The following is a 24,433-nucleotide window of genomic DNA, read 5'->3' as shown; positions in this document are numbered from 1 at the left end:
TACATGCAGTAGCAAGACGGCTATTGCAGAATATGAATGTCTGCAGTGACATACTGCTTTGACATTTTTGGGCTTCCGAGGCAAACACTGATGAAACGTCTCTCGTAAGTTTAATTTTCTATTAAAGCATCAAAAAAAGTCTTACAGGGTAAGAATTTCCTATATACTTCCCTATACAAAGCGGTGGGGCGTTTTGCATCAATTATTGGAAACCATATTAACAATCCAGTTTTCAGCACTGACAGTAGTATACTAGTGTAAAGCTTCTTGATTGAAATGCACAAATAGACGTTTCTCTTTCCTTGGTTAGGGTCTTGTTGCAAATAAATGTTTCATATACCACCCATCATTGACCATGCATCCCTAAATGAGAAAATATGTTTCAAATATATGTTTCTTGAATGGTCCATGTTGGATTACAATATGCAGTTTGGTAGAGGAGTCGTCCTCTGAAGTGGAAACAAGGGAAGTTATTTCTAAAATGCCCTCAGCACCAAAGCACCTCCTTTAAAGAAAAGAAACTGGACAGCACCTAGTCTGCAAGTGCTGGGTTTAAGTTCCAGTTGCAATGCACACAGCCAACATCAGCCTAGCATCAAAACAGAGAAACAGCATAATGTTAACCTGACGTGATAAATGCCCAGTTTACCTTCTTTAAAGCTATTGCATGCTTCTTGGACAACCAAGTTTTTAAAGGTAGGGTTAAACGAACAAAAAGACTGCTACGCCAATACTGATCTGCTGGTGTGAGCTGCTTTGGTATCCCAGTAGAAGGCGTCTTCCTAGTACTGAGTTATGTCTCTGCCAGTCTGCCTGAGTAACATAACGTTAGTCACTCCGTTAGGAGGACACAATGTGATGGTGGTGCTGTTCCCCAAGGACTGTCCCACTTTGTCATCAAGCAGCTCCTTTCCCATTTCAGACCAGGAACTCTCTCAGGAGTACTGAGAGAGTGATACTCCAAAGGAGTTCCTTGAAATGTTTTGCACTGAGCATTTAGTACAGTGCTAGTATCAGAATCAGTATTCTCTCTGTTGTCTGGTCAAATACTAGCATAATCTGAGCACATTGCTGTATCTAATTATCAGACTTACTTTGAGTTCCTTATCGTTCTTAATTACCTGTTTCTGTGCTCTGAAAACTCCTTCACCAGTTACCTCACGTTTAAAAAAAATGAGAAATCAACCACACTGTACCATTTTTTATGTGCTTTATTGCATTGTCATAGCATCTTAGTTTGGTTATTCTGAATCTATTCTCAAAAGACTTGTGTCCATTCTGATTTTAAACAATAAGTGAATTTGCTGTTCTTTGTAGTCTTTTGTGTGAATCAGGACAGTACAGATATTAGCAGCCCTGTGAAATTACTTCTAGTAGTATAATTGAAGAACTGATAAGTATCAGCAATAGCTTTGGCAGTGCAAACATGACTAGCTAGTCTTATCTTGCTGGAACTGAAAAATAACAATTAAATACATTTAGAATTTTTTGAAAATTATTTTCATCTCCTCTGCATTCATACACAGCTTCCCTTCAGAAGTTGTACTAAAGACTGATATTCCTTAACTACTTCTGTCTAAAGTATTCTATATTTTTTCTGGGGGGGGCGGGGGGGGGAAGGAATTTATTGTAATGAGTGTCTACCAAAGTGATCTGTAAGTTAGTGTAAACATTTAATTTCTTAAAATATTTAAAAGACTTCTTTTTGTGAATAGATGTTATATTGAGAGGAAAAAAAGTCTTTTTTTGTCTTTTAGTGGTATCTCAGATTTACAGAAAAATTTATTTTGAAAGGGACCTCTGGAGTTCATCTAGTCCAGTATCCTCCTTATAGATGACCTAACTTCAAAGTTAGATCAGGTTACTCAAAGTTTTGCTGAGGGATAAAGAAAAAGAGTTGTGTGAAACCTCACTGTTAGTCTCAGGCCAGAAAAATAAAACATTGAAAAAATAAAATTTCTTCGCAGGCCATGTCTGAGTATTACTTTACTTAGCTGAGAATGGCGATAAGATTTTCAGTCTCGTACTTTACTGACAGTTTATAGAAAAAAATTCATATAAAATTTTCAAGGAAAACCTTTTTTTATATACTATAGTTTTAACAGTTAATCTTTATTGTACTGTCTGTTTGGGGTTAACTTGATCTTAACATTTAAGTCCACTGATGAGATGAGTAGTTATTGAAAGCTGAATTTAATGTGAGCATAAGTAGTTTTTCTCCTTTTTCTTCTTAATATTGCCCATTCAGAAACTTACATTTCATGCTGTCCAGCAGTAGCATTTATGTAGTTAAAATAAGTCTTGTAAAGGGAAGAGTAATATATTTGTTCAAAAACATTACTCATTTTTTTATATTCTTCTTTAATATTTGAATTGTAGAGTAGATCTGTATATTTCAAATGACCTAACTTTAGAAAGGCATTCTCTTTAACGGTACTTTTTGTTCAAAAAATCACTTTCTGATTCACCATTTCCTTTTTTTTTTATTTTATTTTATTTTTAGGCAATTGCATTGCCTCCTATTGCTAAGTGGCCTTATCAAAATGGGTTTACTCTTAACACCTGGTTTCGTATGGATCCATTAAATAATATCAATGTAGATAAGGATAAACCCTATCTCTATTGGTAAGTAACTCATAACTTTACTTGTATAGTTCCTTTTGATTTCCTAACAACAGGTAACCTTTTCTATTTGTTCTTAGTTTCTGCCATACTTTTCCCCCCAATATCTTCAAAGTTTAACAGCTGCTTACTGTATGTAAAAGTTAAAGAGATCATCTGTGCTTTTTATTTTGTAATTTATAAATGCATTGCCTTGTAGGTCCTTGTAGATGAAGTTAAGTTTTGTTAAGGAATTTTTAAAATATATTTTTTCTTAAGGTTAAAACTTGAGAATGTATCTTTGTGTTGTCATATTTTCTGTTTGATATTTAAGATTCTGGGCTGATAGCAGTACTATGATAGAAATAGCTGTACTCAAACTGCGCTGTTTGCAAATTAACTAGAAATAATAGAAAGTAGGTCTGGGAATATAAAAATGGCTTGCCCATCATCTGTTCACAAAAAAAACCCCCTATTTACTAATAGATTGCAAACAGTGGATGTTAAAAGCAAGAAAGATTATTTTAATTTACTTAGTTTTGCTGCTGTAACAAAAATAAAAATAATAGTTGCATTAAGCTCTTTGATATTTAGAAGTAATGGTACAGTAGTTCATGGTCGGTCATGAAAATAAGAGTTTTTTTCACTTCAAAAATTAGACATGTATCTACACAAATACAGTTGTCTTAGCTGAGTGGAAAGGCATGAGGGAAAATAGAAAACTCATGTTCTGTAGACAGAACTGCTTCTGCTTCTCCATTCTGTATTTATTTGCTATTTAGTATGCTTACCTTTTCTCATACTCTTAAAAGCTGCATATGTAAGTTGTGCAGGCAGATAAGGATTGGATATTAGCAAGAATCTATCAAGATTTATCAGTTCAGGAAAAGAGGAGTAGTGCAACTACTGGGGGGAAGTAATGACAGTAATGTTTCCTACCTTGTAGTCATTCCAGGTAGGCTAGAAAGTACTAGTAGTAGTGTGCTGAGGAGGGGACCGGAAGAAGATATGGTCTTAGGATGTGTTTTTCTTGTACTATGAGTACGTATATATATACGTGTGTGTGCGTATGTATGTACGTGTATGTGTGTGTGTGTGTGTGTGTATATATATATATATATATATATATATAATTCAACAGAAAGAACAAAATCATTTATATTTTTACAGAGAAAATATCTGATCAAAAATAGTAATTCACATTTATTCTGAAGAAAAATTTGATGCATTTTCCCTAAATTGCTCTCTGAGATGATACATTTTCATGCGTCCCTTTTCTCCTAAGTGTTTCAGGTTATTTTACTGTGGTGATTTTTTTAAGCCATCAGCTACAGCTAAGGATTATTAGTGTGATCTATATATTATTTATTTTTTCAGGCTGCCAAGGACAAGCATAAGCATAAACATAATTACAGGATTGAGCACCCATACGGAATTTTAGCGTGATTGTTTGTTTCTCTGTCAGAATCTATGTTTGGGAATTGGCAAATTTAGGTGAGGTGGTTGGTTTGAGGATTTCTGGTTGGTTCAGAGCAGGAAAACCATACTCCAAAGATGCATAGCCTGTGATGTATGTTACTTTTCTTAGGGATATCAGTGTAGAAAAACATTTAACCTGAATGATGAATATGATGCCCTTTCATGCCAATATAAGGCACAAGGAGCAGTGGCAGTAGGTTTGAATAACATCAGATGTTTGATATTTATATTTTTTACTGTGATGTAGTGCTGATACTTATTATGGTGTCATTACAACTTTTAGTCAATTTAGTATTTTTGAGTACACCTTTTAGTATATTTTTACACTGAAGTAATTTTAAAATACCTGTATACTAAGCTTTTTTTAAAATATTTCTGCATACTTCGTATGTTGTCTGCCATATCAGAGGAAATTTATTCCTAGTTCCATTTGTTTAAATATAGTGATCTAGACATTCAAAAGCTGTCTGGACATGGTCCTGGGCAGCCTGCTCTAGGTGACCCTGCTTAAGCAGAGGGGTTGGACTAGATGATTTCCAGAGGTCCCTTCCAACCTTAACCATTCTGTGATTCTGTGAAAAACAGCCTATATTCACTTTGCTACAAAGACAGGATATATAAAATAACTATCACTTATACTCAGACATCTATCTATTAGAGAGATCTTTTCTTGATTTTATTTAGAGTATTTTTTAAACATATCAAAGAATAAACGCTGCAAAGCTGTCCTCTCAATTATCGAAGAATATCTGAATTTCTTCCTTCAAAACAGAGTTCTAAATCTTGCTGTAAAAAGCTACTCTACAGAATATTTTTTAATAATATACATCTTGTTAGCAACAACCATAGCACTTCTATATTTGCCTAAAAAATTTCCACTGGCAGTATGGATTACCTGAAGTAAATAACTTACTACGATGCCTATTTATTTGATTTATTATAATAAAGCATCTAGCTGAGTAAGAAAATAATTTCTTTTACCAGTTTATTCTTCTCCATGTTTGATGTGTACTGCTTTTTATTTTCCTGAAAATAGTCAAGAATCTATCAAAATAATGTCTTCTATATTTCGTTGTTGCAGTTTGGAATCTTGGGGCATAAGTGAACATAGCCGCGATACCTATGAAGCTTTAGCTTCCTCACTGTAGCACTTAAAAGATAACCTCTCAATAAATACATGTATTTTGTTACATGTGCACGCTTTTTCGGTAGTTTTTGAGCAAACCTGTGCTAAGTGAATGAGATTATCAGTAGGGTTCATGTCTAGAATTATCTGGAATTCAGCCAGTTATCTGAACTCTGGCTGATAATCATTATGATGGCTCAAAATGGCTTTGCATATTTTAGAAATAGAGCATAATTTGATACAGTCTCCCTACCTAGCTTGGTGCATGATTCAAGTACATAGTCATCGATTATTAAATCTGTTGTTATTACTCGGACGTCTTCTGCTCCACCTCTTATCAGTCTTGCAAGAGTGGAAGAGTGTCCTTTAAGTTAAAAACCAAAAAGCAAAACAAAAGAAAACTACCCCAGGAGAATGTAAAAAGGAAAATTGGGGAAAACGTGTTTACTTTAATAATATTAATAATATAAAAATATAAAATATAAAATAATATTAAAAATATTTGAACTAGATTATCCATCTAAACTTCTTTAGATAAATTTTAGATTTTGTCACATGATGTATAGAGTCATGAGAGCCATCACAAAGAGGGAGATACCAAAAATAATTTACTGGCTTTAAATGTGCTTTTGGCACATATAAGATCTTTTTTTGTTTCATCTAAATTAACTCTTTCTTCATAGTTTCTTCCTGAGGAAAAAAAAAAAAGTCTGCTCTGTCTTTTAAAGAATCTTGAATTTAAATGTAATAACGCTGTCACATAAAGAACTTCAAAGAGAATTCTATGATTTTGAAGTGCAGGTACTGAAAGAACATGTTTCTGACCACATATAAACTCACGTCAGTTAAATGAAATGATGCAAGTTGGCAGGAATACTGGTCATAGAGCCTTTTCTAAAATCAAAAGCTGTTGTTAGAGTGCAGAAGGCAACCGTTGTATACCTCACTAAGGTCTGTAAACCAAATTGACAATTGTATGGAAGTTTATTAGAACTGAAAAGCAGAGAATAATTGAGTTTCAAAGGGATCTGTGAAGATTGTCCGGCCCAGCCCTCTTGCTCAGAGCAGAGTCAACTAGAGCACAGTGCTCAGGACAAGTCAGGTTTTGAGTACCTCCAATGACAGAGACTCCACAACCTCTCTGGGCAACCTTTTACAGTGTTTGACCAGCCTCACAGTAAGAAAGGGTGTTTTTTCCTCATATTTAGACAGAACTTCCTGTTTCAGTCTGTGCCCACTGACTCTCATCCTGTCACTGGGCACAACTAAGAAGAATCTGGCTCAGGCTTCCTTATTCCCACTCAGTCAACTTTACTGGCCACTTAGGCAGCTCATGTTTGTCTACAAGGATTGTCTATGAGTATTTGTCTTTGAGTTTGTCTATGAGGATGTTATGATGTTGAAAAGTCTTAATATCAACTGCTCTCCCTTCAGCCACTGAGCCAGTCATCTCATCATAGAAAGCTGTTAGGTTGGTCAAGTATGATTTCCCTTTTGTAAATCGAAACTGACTGCTCTCAGTCACCTTTTGTCCTTTGTATGTTTAGAAATGGCTTCCAAGAGGCTTTGCTCTATCACCTTACCGGGGACTGAGGTGAGGATGACGGGCCTGTAGTTGCCTGGATCCTCCTTCTTGAAGATAAGAGTGATATTACTTTCTTCCACTTGCCATACGTTTCAGAGATCAATGAGAGTGTCCTTGCAATGATATCAGCTGGTGTCCTCAACACTCACGGGTATATCCCATCAGGTCCCATGGACTTTTGAACATCTAGTTTCTTTAAATATTTCCTAACCTGATTCTCCCCTACTGATGGTAAGTCTGCCTTGCCCCAGGCTTTCCTACTGGTCTCAAGAGCCTGTGACTCCTGAAAGTAAACCTTACCAGTAAAAAAACAGTGTGAAGAAGGTATTAAGTATCTTGATATTTTCCTTGTCCTTTGTTACCGGATCCCTTGCCCCATTTAGCAGTCATCCCACATTTTTCTTAGACTTCCTTTTGCTGCTGATATACTTGTAGAAGCCTTTCTTATTGCCCTTCATATCTCTTGTCAGCTTCAGCTTCAGGTGCACTTTGGCTTTCCTAACCCCATCCCTGGAGGCTCAGACAGTGTCTCTGTATTCCTCCTGGATGACCCAACACTGCTTCCACGTCTTGCACACTTCCTTTTCATGTCCAAGTTTTATCAGCAGCTCCTTTTTTACCAGTGCAGGCCTCCTGCCACCTTTGCTTGATTTTCTGCACATGGGGACAGACCATTCTTGAGCTTGGAGGAGGTAATCTGTTAAAATCAACCTGCCTCCTGGACCTCTCTTCTCTCTAGTACTGTATCTTGTACTGAAGAGGCCAAAGTCTACTTTGCTGAAGTCCAGGGTTGTGATCCGGCTTTCCTTGTTCCCTCCTCTAAGGATACTGAATTGCATCGTCACTGCAGCCTTTCCAGGCTTTCCCAGTCTTCACATCCCCAACCAATTCTTCCTTGTTTGTGAGTATCACATCCAACAGAGCCCCTCCCCATGTCAACTCCACGATCAGCTATGTCAGGAAGTTGACATCAATGCTCTCCTGAATTTGCTGTGCCTTACTGTGTTGTTCCTGCAGATTTCAGAATGGTTAAAGTCCCCCATGAGGACTAGGGCTTGCAAATGTAAGACTTCCCCCAGTTTGTTGAAGAAGGCCTCATCTACTACTTTTTTCCTGACCAGGTGGTCTATAGCAGACACACACTAAAGTATCATCCATGTTAATCTGTCCACTAATCCTAAACCAGAAGCTCTCAGCTGGCTCATCATCCTTCTCAAGGCAAAGCTGCATGCATTCCAGCTGCTGTCTCAGATAAAGAGCAACTTCTTTTCCTCATCACCCTGGTCATTCATAAAGAGCCTGTATGCGTCCATTGTAGCACTCCAGTTACGTAAGCTATCCCAGCATGTCTCTGATGGATCAGTGAGATTGTAGTCCTGCACCTGTACTCAGACCTCTAATTGCTCTTATTTGTTCCCCGTGCTGCATGCACTGGTATACAGGCACTTCAGATAGGCATGTAGTTGTGCTCATTTCCCAGAAGTTGTTTGAGAGCTCCACCCCTGTAATGCTTTAGTACTTCCTTGTTTGTCTGCAGATACTTGATGCTGTTTGTTTGTTTTCAAGGTATTAACTTCTAGTATGTCTTGTGCCATTTTATTTTCATTATTTCTAAATCTGAAAAACAGCGATTTGAAACTGGAAATTTGAAACTTGACAAATTCATTAATGCTGAGAGCATTGCTTAAGCAGGGCTTAAAGGCTGAAGGGATCTTAATTAGGGCTTACTGTGCTCTTTAAAGATAGCTGGTAGATTCATTTTTGAAAAGGAAATACTAGCACTGTGTGAGTGAGAAGCATGCCTGTAAACTTTTACCAATAGCAGTAGCACAAGTCCAGCTTGCTTAGCAGCATTCCTTGTTCCAGTCTTTGATCACAATTTTCATCAGTTTCACAGTTTCATTGCCTTGTTAGTGTAGGTAGTGTTGGTCCTTCTTAGTTTTAAAAATACCAAGTTTTAACTATGAAGATTTTTAATGGCGTGAAAGCATTTTTTTTCTCTTGTTTTCCCACAACTCCAAAAAGTTCTACACAAAATCTTGTGGAGTATGTAATAGATGGAAATGATTTAGGATTCAACACAGCAGGAAGTTAGGGCACAATTTCTCAAGGTGCTGACTTAAGAGCTTGCTTAAGAAATGCTGGCCGTGTTTCCATCCCTTTGCCTGCTGCTTTTCTCTCATTGTAATTAACCATACCTCTGGTTACATTAGTAAATATTTTATGTGGGGCTACATTTAAAATGAGACTTCGGCATAATCCAGACTTTATATACCGCTGGATTGCAGAAAGAAGTGGCCAGAGCAGGAATGTCCATACTGGTGGGAGGGTGCTATTAGATCAGCTTGACTATAATGTGAAACGTTATGCTTAGAAATGGAGAAGGAAAGTGAGGGGAGTGAAGGAGTGCTTTCATGTTTGACAGATGTGAGGGACAGCTACTACGCTTTTGTAATCAGCTAACCACTAAGTGCTGTTTCAGCTGCTATGTGACAATCAGTTAATACTTGTGTATTAGAGCAGTATTGTAGCTTTCATACCAGTTATGAAATAAGTGTTAACAATCTTGAAGGAAAATTAGGAGTCTTTTTGGTGGCTTTTTAATGGTTGATTGATAAATAACAGAGAGCTAATGTGATCTTTTCAAGGATAATCTGAACCAGTACAGAAAGAGAGTAAAGGTGGTATAATCACTTCCTGAAATCTTGGTAAAAGCAATACTGAAACACTGTCTACAGTTAAGAGTTGCCACTTCTTTTAAGAGAATGCAGAAAAATTGGTAGAATGCAGAGAACACTCGAGTGAACTGTGCTCTGGAAACCCCACTTTATAATGAAACTTTCCAAGAAAAAAAATATAATGAACTTTGACTTCTCTTTTCAGAATTTATGGAGAATCTGATGTTGATGGATTGTTTAGTCTGAAATCCAGTGGATGGACCGTGAAGTAGGAAAAAAAAATCAAACTTTTGGACAGACAGTAGAGTGATCACTGAAAGTATCACAATTATACTAAGACACAGTTAATGATAATCACAGTTTAATAAATCATTGGAAATATTCTGTCAAAAATGAGGTGCAGATTCTCCATCACATAAGCAGTGCAAATTTAGGGCTAATCTAAAGCATTCAATTGAGAAATGTCTGCCCTCTAGACTTGTTTCTGCAAAAGGTGGTGACATCTGCTAGGGTGACACCACTTCTAAGTAAGGCCTGGACTCAAACTAGGTGTTAATATTGAATGTTGTTTTAAGAGGTGGCTCATTTCAAATTGTATATTTCAAAATACTGGGCTCTATATAGGAATTACAGGGTGGAACTCAGGCTGGATTGTCAAAATTGTTTCTTTTTGTCCTTAAAACATCCAAGTGCTTCCATAACTATTTAAGTTCGTGGAATAATGACTAAAACTTCTGAAAGACCTTTTAAGTTTAATTTTTACAGATATAAGGACAAGAAATAAGGTACTGAAGAAAGCCTTCTAGATTTTTCATTCCCTCTCTGGAGCTAATAATAATAAAGAGACTGCAAAAAGTTGCAAAAGCACATAATGGAGCTCCAAATTAGTAGAAAAGAAACCTTTTTTTTTCCCTAAACAAAAATTAATGTATTGCCAATCTCAATACTGTGCTTATATCTTAAATTGATTGTAATATACTGAGCTAAAGAAAGCGTAATCATTCAGCAGTGGATTCAAGAATGTTTACCTGCTGTTGAAGTGTAATAACATCCAGTAGTTGCTTTGAGAAATTGGCTAAAACTAAACTGATAACTAAAGCAGTTTAGTTATTATCTATCTGTAATATTATTATCTATCTGTAGTAAAATCATATAGCAGCTGCTAAAGGAGGTAGTTAAGGGTTAAGAAATCTGCATGGGTGTTGACAGGACTGCTTTTCTTGTTCTTTCTGTACATTTTATCTTTATATGCAGCAAGTTCTGCATGTGTAGGTAACTGCTAAGAGATGTGCAGCGTCCTAGAGAATAGCCCTAGCTTACCTTATATTTAGTAAGAAATAATAGCTGAAGATTAACATAATCTACGTATTATAGTATTGAGGTGAACAGAGGGCATAATTCTGTTCTCAGTTTCTCAGCTACTCTTACATTAGTATATTAATTCATGTGGAGATGAAAAAAAGTAGAATCTTGTTGGTTATTGGCTAGGCTTTATCTTCAGAAAATTATTTTATTCCAAGATAGAAAGAACAATTCTACTCAGTGATGAGCTATGATCTCAGTATTTCAGTTCTTTCTTGTCTTCAAATGCAAGACTCTAAGAATGTTATAATGGAAGGATAATTCAGTGTTTAAAATTTCAGGAACAATTTGACCATAGTGGTGACAATATCAGTCCAGTAACTGAAAAAAAATAAGAATAGAAAAATTTTAAAAGCTGTAGACATTTCTTCAAGCATCCAGTTATTTTTCTTATTTTTTTTACAAGGATGTTCCCAATGTATAACAAAGTGTTTATTAGCTCTTACTCCCTCTTATTCCTGTTCAAAGTAGTAGAATGCTTTTTATACAATTTAAATAATATTTTTTATCAGATGAAAATATGGAGGTACTTAGACTGATTGATTATTGCTTGGTAACTTTAAAAAGTGAGCATTTTATTTGACATCTCTAAGCAAATAATGCTAAACCAGTATGTATGAATACAGTGAATCTGTATATTTTATTGAATATCCTTCAGAAGGGAATTCCGGTAGCCAAAGCTATTTTAGCTTGTAGAGACAAGATATGAAGCTCAAAAAACAAATTTGGGATTGTAGGAGATGCAGCTCCCTATTTAAAATTTCTTTGAATTAAAATAATGCCCTAAAGCCCCGAGGAGGTAAATAAAAGTTTGAAACTAGCCATAACATGTCCAATTCTTCGTATTGTAAAAGCTATATTTTACTTGTTATACATGTTATACATGTTTAAACTTAAATGTTATTGTCTGAAATCTGGTAATACTGCAGGTTATATGTGTATGTGGGTAATGTGCTGCCGTGACGGTGTTCACTGCTCCTCTTGTTGTAGGGTTTAGCTGTCTTATGGTGTCATTGTGTAAGCCAGATCCATGTTAAAAATAACCCTTCAAAACACTTAGGAGAATTGCAGAGGTTTATAAAGGGAATTTTTTAGATGATATCTCTTCATCCTTCTTTAGATGAGTATCTTCACTGTTGAAGTCAGCTGGGATGGACAGTATCTATTTTTATCTCTTCATTCACAGATTATTTGCTATATTTGTTTTAAAAGGAGGGTGTCCTCCGAGGTACTCCAAAGAAGGTTGTGTGAAAGACTGTACGAAGGGCTGGGGCAGGGGAGAATGCTCCTTTTCAGGCCTGCAGCTGAGTGTTCTGGAGGGGGAGAAAGTTCAGTACCTCAACCTGAATTTGGGAAAAATAAAGCTTGCACCTTAAGAGGCTGTGAGAGGGAAAGAGCAAACTAAGCCATGCTTCAATGCTGACAAAACTGCCTTGAAGACCAGAAATCATGATGCAGTTTGCTGCAACTCATGGGTTGACTGAAATCAAGACTGGAAGCAAGGACCTCCATGCAAGGACCCTTTGGGGAGGAGAGGAGTTGTCTATAGACGTTATTAATGTTCTTCCCAGCTTGATCACTCTCATTTTTTTCCTCATTTAATAGAAGCATTCGAATTCATGGTAATAAAACTACCTTTGTGGAATCTTTTTCTGACCTCCTTAAGAAAAAAATTCCCTCACCAGGGAAGAACATCTAAGCTCTGAACACCTCAAGGTCCAGTCACACCACCTTATTTTGGAAGGCACTTGTTTTTTTTCAGAAGGCAGTGGTTTATCAGCTATGTTCTCAACAATGAGGAAAAAGGAAAGTCTGATTCTCTTCCGCTAATACACACACAGACATTTAACTGAATGTTTTTGAAGTAGAATCAGGTCTATAGTTACACATTTTTTTTCTGCATATTAATATCAAGATTGTATTACTGTAGTGGAATAGGTAAAGATGGAGAATTTCATCAGCTATTGAGTAAGTTGAAATCTGAACTTAATATTTGCATGTGCCTCTCACCTAAAAGAATCTAGCATTTGATGAAAATGCTAAGACAGTGAAACCATATAAAATGCCGTTATTGTAGTAGTATGAAATTGTTTTAAAAGTAGCATGCATTAAAGAAATGAGAACATGTTAATTACAAGACTATAAGAGTACATATGTATATTCAAAATTGGTAATGTCTATTTTTTATATTTGAAGAACTCAATTACAGAATTTATAGATGAAGTTCACCGTTTAGACCTTATATTTTAACCGTTTGTTATTTTTATAACCCAATTGGTAACAAATTAAAAAAAAAAAGTTTCAGACTAAAACGCTTATTAAGTGTGCTCCCTATTAATTACACTTCTTTTTATTGCGCTTTCATAACGGAATAGGTGACATAATTGTGGTTGTGGACTTAATTTTTTCTTAAATGTTGTGTATGATTTGATTTATAATTCTCCACCAACTAACTTTGCAAAATGACATTTAAGTTCTCTAGAATTTCTCTTTACAATGATTTTAATTTGAAATATAAATAGGAAATATATAACTTTATGTACTATCCATCTTTTTGATATTTCTCACAGAAAAGTTGGAAGGTCTTTTCATTACTTTTTTTAAATTGTAGTTCTTTATCAATAAAAACAAATAAAATGATAAATAAAAGTTCTCCCAACTCCATAAACTGCAAGGCATTTTTCAAAATGTAAACATGGCATTTGGTTCTATGATGGATTTTTCTTTATAACTTAAACTAGACTTACTGTTTTAACTGATGATGAATTAGGAAACTAAGGGCAAAACCTGACAGATATGAGATTTACTGTCTCGGATTTCTGGAAACTGAAGAAAAACCCTCTGATTTTTAGCATGTAGCCTGGAGCTACGTTAATGATGAAGGTGAGTAGGCTTGAAAAGGGCCCCCAAAGAGAAATAGAGAAAAGAGAGGGTATATGGAAAATTATGCTCACTATCCAGATACTAATTTATTTTCTTTCTAATTGCAATTTAAAATAATATTTGGACCTCATTTTATTAATCAATAGTTTCCCTTTTTACAGTTTCATTAATAACTGTTTCTTTTCAGTTTCCGCACTAGCAAAGGTGTTGGGTATTCTGCTCATTTTGTTGGCAACTGCTTAATAGTTACATCATTGAAGTCAAAAGGCAAAGGTTTCCAACACTGTGTGAAGTATGACTTTCAGCCACGCAAGGTAAGCAAAGTAGTATTCACAATAAAGTATAACATTGAAAATGTGACAAAATGCTTCTAGAAGGAAGAAGTAAAATTCCTTTATTGCCATAGTATTATTAATAATCTGTAACTTCTTATTTATGAGTAGTTTCTCAAACTGTCCTGCAGAGTTTTATGTCAAGGCAGGAATCAGGTCAAGAAAAATACAATATTTATGAGGTAACACTTCTATAAAGTCAACTTTTTTAAAAAAATTGCTCATTTAGCTTTAGACGCAGAAGAATTTAAGTATTTGTAAAATGGTTGAATTGTATTTTTGAAAGTTCTGTATGTTACAAAAGTCAATCTGTTTTTGAACATTCTGTATTTGGTGAATTTGGTGCCGACACCTGGAATGATTCTTCTGGCAGTGACTGAGGTTCTTTATCTGTTACTGGGAGAAATAAGACTTTGTACTTCCTCCTGTATCAGTGGTGTTTTACAATGTCTCTTTTTTTTTCAGTAAATGTTGATCATTTACCTAGATCATGTTAATGTTTATTTCTGCAATATGCCTAGTACTCCTAGGAGAACAATGATTCTTTTGGCTTTCGGCTTTCAGTTTGTTGGCTTAAGTGTTGGCTTTTGCATGGAGTATTATGTGTTTGTCATTGATAACAGCTCTGTATGTATTTTGCTGTGAATTTTACTGCCTTAAAATTGTTTATGGAATTTCAGTGCTTGTTTTGTTTTGAGAAACCAGTCTTTTAGGGAAGGAATACCATTGTTCACTCATTAGCATTACGTTCTCCTATTTTTCTTGGTATGTATTTATGATTCAAAATCAGCGATTCCAATTCTATTTTGTAGCTTTGAGGGTTCTATTCCTCCTTTTTCTTTCTATTCCTCCTTTTTCTTTCTATTCCTCCAACTTATTTTCTGTAACTTATTTTTCTAGCCTACTACTAAGGGATGTATACAGCTTTATAAACCCATAGTTGCTGAATGAGTTGACATCGGTATATTCTGTGTTGCAAGTTTTATTTAAAGCCAGAAAAGAATTTTGATGACAGTTCAGTTCTCTTTTGAAGTAGCATATTCGATGCTACTGATAAACACTTAACTTAGGAACAAATTAAAATTATTAGTTTTTGGATTATGCTGTTAATAACTAGCATCTGGGAGTCAGCTGATCCTTTATTTTCTTGTTGATACAGAAGCAGTCTTTCATATTTTAGCGAGATATTCTTATGATAATTTTTACTATGAATGACTGTAAGTTTGCTTCTAATTCTGAGATTTCTTTATGCCATCACTGGAAAATTTTAGTTCTTTTTATTATCTTTAAAATAGCTAATTCTGTAGTATACTATACTAGTAAATGTATATATCATTATATGAATGTCAGTTTCAAATTATAATCTGCTAATTGACTGAAATATATCCAGTTACAACTTCCATGCTAGTTTTTATATTTCTCAGAGATTGTGCTTCATACCCTTTGGTTTCAAAAGATATTTCATATGAATGTTTTCCATTAATAATTTGTATGTGCATGTATATGTGAACGTGCATGAAGTATAATAGAGGAAAGGAAACCTGTCAGAGACAGTTCTGGGCTTAACATAAGTCAGAACATACCCTGTTTAAAGGATACATTGATTTTCTTCTTTTTGTTTGAGGTTTACATTGGTGCCATCGTTCATACGTTGAATATGTACATACTTATTCAAAAGATGTAGCCATTTACAAAGCAGCTCATGGTCTGTTTGTATTTTAGTTTTACAAATGTGATTTGGTCATCAGTCATACTGTTTTTCTGGCCATTCACTTACAGTTGTAGACATTTCAGCAGTAGATTTTGCCAGAAATATTGTCCTCATTAATCTTCTGAGTAATGATTGTTTTTATTTTTGTTGAGTCACAGTAAATTTATATACTCAATCCACCTAGCTTTATGTAAGCTTTATGTAATCCAGACAGCTTTATGTAAGCAGATCAGAAAAATATTAGGTTGGTGTGAAGATCTTCCGACTTTTAACTGTATCGTTTGCCACCATTGACAGAACAATATGTAATCCTAGTGTAAAAGTTTAAGATGCATATTAAGCGGTGACTTTAGGTTTTAATTACTGTATTTTAACAGCGTCATAAAGCAGAGATGGTCGGTGGGCACACATTTCAAATGGCACATATAGTTAAGAGAGAAAAGGCGAGGAGATCTTGCCACTGGAGAAGTGATACCCTGTATTAAAGAAGACCTTGTCTAATCAGATAGATAGTTTTATTATAACAATAAATAACAGAATTTCCATGCTCTGAAATTCAGTACTTAAAAGGAAGAGCATACTATTTGAATATAATTCAAGCATGTGATGAGGGCGGTTATAGCATTTGCTATGTTCTGTGGAAAATCAGAAAAGCTGAAAAATTAGAAAGCATAGTAATAAAAAGAAGCTTACATTACTTTGATATAATTTGGGTAGCATCTTACTGACATGAGAGTTCAAACTCTTAAATGCCAGAAACATTTGTGTTTTTTCTTTCCTTTTTGGAGGCTGACAGAGAGCTCAAAAGGGTTAACAATTGTTTGACTTTTGACTTGAACAATGCTTGGATTTGCAGGATTTTTTTTTTAAAGGAATCACACAAAAGCTGCAGTAACTTCTTAAAAAAATAAAAGGAGCATCTAAAAGGTGAAAATGTTTAATAGTGGTGGAGAAATTGCTTAAAGGCAAAATTGCAAAAGGCTAAGAGTAAATATACCATTCATGCAAAAAAAAAAGAAATTTAAAAGCTTTCAAAATGTGTCTGAGCACAGATAAATAGTAGAGATTATTCTAAGTAAAAAAAGAAAAATAACTTCAGAAGGTGGAAGTTGTATCAAAATGAAAAAAAGCTAGAAAAGTGTAAGTTATGTCAAATTATATGCAAAACCATAAGATAAGTCCATAAGATAAGCCTGCCTTTCTTTCTTTCTTTTTTTTTTTCTTTTTCCCCCAGTCCGGAGGGGCAATTAGGTGACTAAGGCTTAATAGGAGCCCTTTAAGAATACAGCATCATACAAAAAAGCTAAATGAATTAATTGCGTCATTGTTTACTACAAGAGGAGACTAAACGTGAATGAGTCAGAGGAAATATCTCGAATTGAAATGTCAGTAGAAGAGGTATAGAAATCGATAAAAGGGATAGTAATTGGTTGTCAGGACCATACAGTAGTCACCCCCAAATTCTAAAGGAGTTTGAATAGGAAATTAGCCAAGCTCTTAATTGTTGTATATCAACTATTTTGTAAAATAAATGATTGATGGAAAATGGTACAAATTTGAGGAAGAAAAAAGCCTTCATTAATATTTAGAGGATTACCTGATGTCGTGTCTGATTTATGAAACATGAAAATGGGTAGAAACTGTAAAAAGAATGGAAAAAGGGGGTTGGTAAAGACATAGATAAATACAACGTGTCAGGGACAAAGCAATGACGTTAAGCATGGTAGTTTTGTCTCCCAGTTCATTTGAATTGTTTGAAGGATTTTTACTGTGCATGCAAACAGGTTTGTGAGCCAGCTGATATGTTGATTGCCCAAAAACTTGAGGCATTATACTCCTCTGAAAGCTTATAAAGAAATTATACTATCATGGAATAAGAGAATTGATATTGCTTAAAAGATAGGGATAAAAGGATATGAATAAAGTGACCAAGAAGCTCAGAAGGACCTTTATTTTTCTATTAATGAGGAGGCATTGCAGACTTCAACACAGTTCAGTATGTCATCCTGTATTGTGGAAAGTAGCTTTGAGAAGCTGGGTTGATCATTTTATCTAGATTTATATTACTTGCACGTGTGACAGAAGGACTAAACAATTTTTAAAATATTTTTACCTGATAAAAGTATACAACAATTTAAAATGTAAATTTAGTTATTTCAAGTACAGGAGGCAAAAGAGCAAGATAGCAGTTGTTTTACTTCAGATGCTTCTATTCTTGGTGCATGCATGTGTGTGTGTGCATGCCTGTGCGTACCTGTATATAAAGAAAATGTTGGTGCTTTTTGTAGAGCTTGCATTGCAGGTCGGAGCGACAGAGGTAGAGCTCTGAAACAGTAGCTGTACTAGAGATTCCCTCCTATTGCGTAAAGGGAAGGAGATTTGGACTATCAAGATACATGATACTAAAGTAAATCAAAAGCTGCGTGCCCAGTGAGTGGTGGTTGGCCTGAGAAAAGATATTCTCTGTAGATCATATCATTTTGCTAAAGTGTGACATGGGCTCCAGTACTATCTGCAGAAGTCTCTCTTGCTCTTTTTAGTTTCTTATGGGATCTGTGGACAGTGCTGCAACAAAAGATTAATGAACTCTTCATTTCCAAATGAATGAGTCATTTATTAAGTTTATGCTATATACAGGGGCAGTCTCACCAGAGTAGTTTGTTGCCAGAAATGCCCTTAAAGCACTGTAAAAGAAAAATCACAGGTAGAAGATAAACGGATAACACTTGAGTCTTATGGTTGTGAGCTTATTCCTGCTATGAAATATCAGAACTGTGAATATATGATAAAAAGTACAGCTTTTAATAGTACCATTGCAATGAATACCAGCTGTTGGGATGAAAGTATTTAAAATCATCTGCGCTTAGTGGAGATTACTGGTAAGAGTAACCTTTGAAGGAAGGAGATGGCAAGGGATTTTTTCTTCTGTGAGATTTATGTTAGGCAGTGTGGAAGCTTTGAAAAATAAGCACTGATTAAAGCAGAGCTGGTCAAAACACTCTGCACCTGGTTTCTGGTTAGCATAGTTACCAGTTAAGCTTTTAGTCTGTTTGGGTTATGAATATCTTACTAAATTTATAGTGACTATTTCTTTCTGAAGCAGAATCTATCTATAAAGCATGAAGGGAAACTTGCCTTGTGGTGGTTTTTTTTACCCACAGAAATACTTTGTTCATTGTTTCTTGAAAAAAAACTAGGCTGGCAGCACATGACTTTGGAAGCCAAAGCCATAGCAGTATGTCTTTAATCTAATATTACCCAATAAATCTGTTTACTTGGGCGCACAAGAAGTGAGATACTCTTACGTACTATTGTCTGATTAGTAGGGTTTTTTTTTTTCCCCCTCTGGTAACTGTAACTTTTTAGGAGGAAAAAATGAAAATATGTTTTTAAAAACCTAGAAAATAAATATGAAAACAATCTTTAGAAATGTATTAACGTATAGTATAATTTGGGGGGGGGTACTGCAAACTGCAGGATTATTGGCAAAAGACATTTTGCTATAAGCTTTTTTTTTTTTTTTTTTTTTTTACTTATTCTGTGCTTTTTGGGATTTCGAAATCACATGTGAAAAACTTTTTGCTTTTATTTTCTCTGATACAGAGAGGTAGGTTTTATTTATATTAATTCCCTCTATGTCTACTTGCCCCTGCTCAGGGAGTAAGTTACCACGTTAATCTAAAATTTACAGCAAGATACTGTGTTGAGAAATCTAAAAAAAGTTAGATACTAATGAACTGGGTGTGTGCTCAGTTTCTACTTGATGAAAGACAGAAGAGATCCAACAGGACAAGGTTAGATTTTTGTTTCAAATACTTACTTCCTTTTTTATCAAACTAAAAAAATCACCTGAATTGTTTTACTCATTTTTTAATATAAAAAGATCGTCTTTGAACAGTGAAAGAGAGAGCCTTGAGGAAATGATGGATATATAAAGAGAGTTTTTAATACTTGGCATGTATGTATATAGCATTTTCTTTAAAATAATAATAGCTATCAATAGTAGAATGCTTACCCACTGAAGTACTTAATCTGTTTCATGTCTGCCTTTGCAGCTTAAAATAAGTGCAACAGAAAACTGTTGAAGTTTGCCTGCAAATAGGATTACTCAAGTTCTGTTCTGTTTTAGCATCACATTCTTCAAGTGGCAAGGAAAAGCAAGGCTTTCATTATGTAACTGATATGACATGTAAACACTTCCTTGTATTCAAAAGTTTTGTAGCCACTTTTATTGAAAAGAATTCACTTGTGATTTGAACTTTTATTCAAGAATCGGTATGCTTACTGCTTACGCTTCGGTGTATCCGGTGGATCCAACTGGAAGAGACAGAAGTATTAATAATATATGCAAAGTGTCAAGTTTTGAAATATAAATTATTTATGTATATGTATAAATAACAGATTAATATAAAAAGGAATGTGTATATGTTATATATAATCTGTGGGTTTTTTTTTAAAAGGTAGAAACTGTAAGAAGAAGTTCAGTTTAATTATTGAAGTTGAAAACTGAATAGGAAACTGGTGTTTGTAAAACATAAACTTTATATATACTGCAGTTGCATTCTTAATGATCAAAATTGGTCAGGGCTACATAATTAAATGTTACTTAACAGACAGTACCACTTACCTTGCAAGAATACATATGGAGAGGCTGCCTACAACATTTTCAACTATATCCATAGTTACTATGTGCTGAGGACAACAGGTCAACAGACGCAGGATGTGAAATTTTTAATAAATCAAAGGGTAAAGGAAGAGTAACTTTGTACGATGATATATCAGATGCTTCTTGTGTACAATCAAGCTACGTGCCTTGTGTAGTACTTTTTCAAAAATTAAAAATTTGTGACAAATGTAGTAACCGATTCACTGTTTTATAAACATAACAATGATATGGCATATAGTGCAGATGATAATTTTCTATGTTGTCTATGGAAAAACAAACTTTAATGTGGTGTCTTACCAAGGCAAAACAGCAGAACAGCAAAAGGTGAGGTTACAAAATGAACACATTTTCTATTCACATTTTTTTTTTGTAGTAACAGCTATCTAGATTTTTTAAAATCAGTTCTTACGAGATAAATCCTCCCTGAAAGTTAGCCATCTCAACTAGTCATTTGAAGAAGAGAAAGGCACCTGCAGCATATAAATTAAAGCTGTTGATGGCTTAAACTAGTTGGCCTGTTGCATGAAGTGGTTAATTATGAGGGACTGCATCTACTCGAAGTATCTGAAATGCTGCTTTCTAGGGTGGTGGTTGGGCAGTCAAGATCATATAGATAAAAGCATACCGCATAACTAGCTCAAGTTATTCTGGCTTTGAAAATGTGTTATTACTTTGGAAGCCATTTGTTAACTGGGCTAAAGCCTGTGGGGACACACACCTTATTTTTGTGAAGATGTATGTACTAAGTATTCCTAGAAGTAACTGAGTAACTGTTAAACAAGATAGTTAAAATAATATCTCTAGGGAAGGAGAAAGTCTCTGTTTTGAAAAAAGAGACCTGACTAAACATAAAAATCAAAGGCAATGATTAAAGAAGATACCAAAAAGGAAAAGACAAGTAACTAGTAAATTAATATTCTAAATAATAAGTTAGATTCCTAACAGAATAACGGCACATTTATTCCTGGTAAGACCAATGATAAAATCTACAAGACAACGACTATAACTAACAACAAAAAGGGCAAGATAAAATCAGTGTTTGCAATATAAGCAGTTAGTTGAATAAATACAATTTTCAGTATGGCTGGATCTTTTGAGGTGGTCATAAAATGTCTTGAATTGCTAGCTGCTGAGTGATTGCTCTATATGTGGATATTTTTGATGGTGATAAATTTGAAAAGGCCTTCTGTAAATATTAAAATATAAAGTAGTGTTTTTAATGTAAATGACCTGATTTTTTTACAGGATCACAGAATGGATGAGGTTGGAAGGGACTTACGGAAATAGTCTAGTCCAGCCCCTGCTCAAACAGAGTCAGCTAGAGCAGGTTGCCCAGGACCATGTCACGTTGGGTTTGAGTATCTCCGAAGTTGGAGACTCTACAATCTGTCTGGGCAGCCTCTTCCAGTGTTTGACCAACCGCCCAGTTAAAAACAAACAAACCAGCAGAAAACCCACTTTCTTGTTGTGTTTAAATGGTATTTCCTGTAATGTCAATTTGTGTCTTTTACCTCTTGTCCTGTCTGAGGGCACCACTGAGAAGAGTCTGGCTCAGTCGTCTTTGCACTCTCCCTCAGCAGGTATTTATACACATTGATCAGATCCCCCCTGAGCCTTCTGTTTCCCAGGCTGAACAATCCCAGCTCTCTCAGCCTTTCCTCACTTGACAGATGCTCCAATCCCTTAATCGACCTCATGGCACTAAGCTGGACTGTCTCCAGTATGTGTGTTTTCTTCTGATTTGTATATATTTTGAAACAATACAGACACACATTATATATGTGAGTCGAATTGAAGATTACAAAGCTTTAAGTTCCATTCCCAGCGTGTGATCTTAGATCAGTTTGAACATTGGATTTTAAAGGAAACAAAGATTTTTCTTCTGAAACTTGTTCATCAGAGGCATAATGATTTATTTCAAAGATGTCCGTAGTTGTAGGCATTTTGCTGTGATGGTTTCTTAATTTGATAATATAATACTTTTTTAATGATATAACAGTTGTCCAAAATTGGTGGAGTGATAAAGAATACAGAAATAAAATCTTATAAAGCAATCTGGACTATTTTCTAAACTGGTCTCTAAGATTTGCTGTTGTGAAATTTTCTTCTTTTATTTAATAATTTTCTCTCAGAGAGCTATGATAGAAATGATATGAAAATTGTTAACATAAGTGAGCTTAGAACTGGATTGCAGATCAGTCCTCAGCTGTGTTTTTTATGTTACAGTGTATAGTTTTTAAATTACACTTTCAAGAATGGAAGTGTTTCATCTTTTGTAATTGTATGCATGCATCTTTGGCCTTAATTCCATAAAGGGACTGAGGTAGGTACACTGTTAAATACAGAAGCAGTTCTACTGGCTAGACCTGAAATTCCACTGCTTGACTTTTAATTTTAAGGGGGTTGCGAGGATTCATCCATTCATCTACCTTTACAGGATTAGTCATTTATTTTTTATGCCAATCATTAAGTTGGTTTTATAGCATAAACACTGCCAGTGTATACTAATTTTCCATTTCTTTTCAGTGGTACATGATAAGTATTGTACACATCTATAACCGCTGGAGAAACAGTGAAATACGGTGTTATGTGAATGGTCAGCTGGTATCCTATGGTGACATGGCCTGGCACGTTAACACAAATGATGTAAGATTTTATTTTATTTTTCTTTTTCGTAGCTTTTTAGCACACTAAAATGTTTGATTTTAAAATAAATTGAAAAAGAGATAGAAAAGATATTCTGTATTTATTTTCTGTAGTTCTTATGCACTTTTTCTTTAGACTGTAATAGGTTTTTATGTATTCTGAATAGCTACTTTAATGAAATTTGCAGAGATTTGATTTGTAGAGACTTACAGCTAATATTTTTAATATGTGTTACTGTATTTAGGACACTGACAACAATGGTTTAATACTTAGCTTTTTCCATAGGAAATTATTGTGGTGTTTAGATTTTACAGAATTAGCTAAAAGTCATTCTAAGTAGTTCTTAAGAAAAACTAATTCTTTTATCCAAATGATTATACATGCTGCCCATGCATAGGAAAAATGCACATTTTTGTATCACGTTAAGTTCTGTGCTTGGTTGAAGAGATGTTTTAAGTTGATTTAAAGATGTCTATGGTGTTTGTGTTGACTGACCCAAAATTTGAGTACTTTTAAAATTGCTGTAGAACTGAGTAGCCTGAATTACGATCAGAGTCCTATCGTTTTAGGCATTGTACAGATATAATAAGAGATCATCTCTTCTCAGAAGAATTTACAATTTTAAGATAGATAACAGGACAGATCAAGATGAAGGAAAAAACAGAGTTGGAAAAGAGAAGCATGGAAAAGTGTCAAGAGATTTATAGTATTAAGCAATCAGCTGTCTTAAGTCTATCTCAAAGTAACAGTTATATTCTGATTATTTTATTGGTTGACTTGACATTAGTGAATAGGCAATTAACCAATACTAAAGATGCAGTGCTAAGTATTAAGGAATTAATATTTAATTAATACTATTAACAAATGCAAATTAACTGCTACAAATTGCATCCCTGAAATATTAAAGAATTTTTTTGAGTCGTAGTCTTTTACAGAGAGATTTGCTCCCTTATTGTCTGTGCAAGCCTATTAAAAGATATTGAGAGACGTCATATATGGATTTGGACAGTGCGTAATATACCGTTCTACTCATAGTTTCAGCTCAGAGCAAAGACAGAGCGATACTGCATCTGCTTGTACCACAGGCAGAAACCATTCAGGTTTACCAGGGGTTAATTACACCTGTAAGTACACCTGAATCTGCCAATTGGGCTGAGTTTAAATTATATATTCTTAAAAGGAATGCATCAGACCTCAGATTGTTGTTGTTATAACACACACACACACACACAAACACACACACATATATATGACTTTAATGAAATCATATAAATACTTCAAAATGTTTTTGTGCATCCTTCTCTTATCTTCTGCCTTGGAAGAGGTGAGAGGTATATACCTCATGATACAGAAAATAAGCACTT

General features: G+C 34.7%; 1 protein-coding gene across 12 annotated transcripts in view; it reads left to right on the top strand.

Moving 5' to 3' along the window:
* The window catches only part of NBEA (neurobeachin), a 530,623-nt gene that overhangs the window by 104,708 nt on the left and 401,482 nt on the right, over positions 1-24,433 (top strand). For all 12 annotated transcript variants that reach the window (XM_068930067.1, XM_068930069.1, XM_068930074.1 and 9 more), the window contains exons 5-7: positions 2,504-2,625; positions 13,902-14,028; positions 22,950-23,069. In XM_068930067.1, coding sequence (XP_068786168.1) covers positions 2,504-2,625; positions 13,902-14,028; positions 22,950-23,069 — 369 coding nt within the window. The remainder of the gene's footprint in view (positions 1-2,503; positions 2,626-13,901; positions 14,029-22,949; positions 23,070-24,433) is intronic.

This window comes from Struthio camelus, chromosome 1 (genome assembly GCF_040807025.1).
Source record: "Struthio camelus isolate bStrCam1 chromosome 1, bStrCam1.hap1, whole genome shotgun sequence".
NCBI classification, from domain to species: Eukaryota; Metazoa; Chordata; class Aves; order Struthioniformes; family Struthionidae; genus Struthio; species Struthio camelus.
This window is presented reverse-complemented; position numbering and strand designations above follow the sequence as displayed.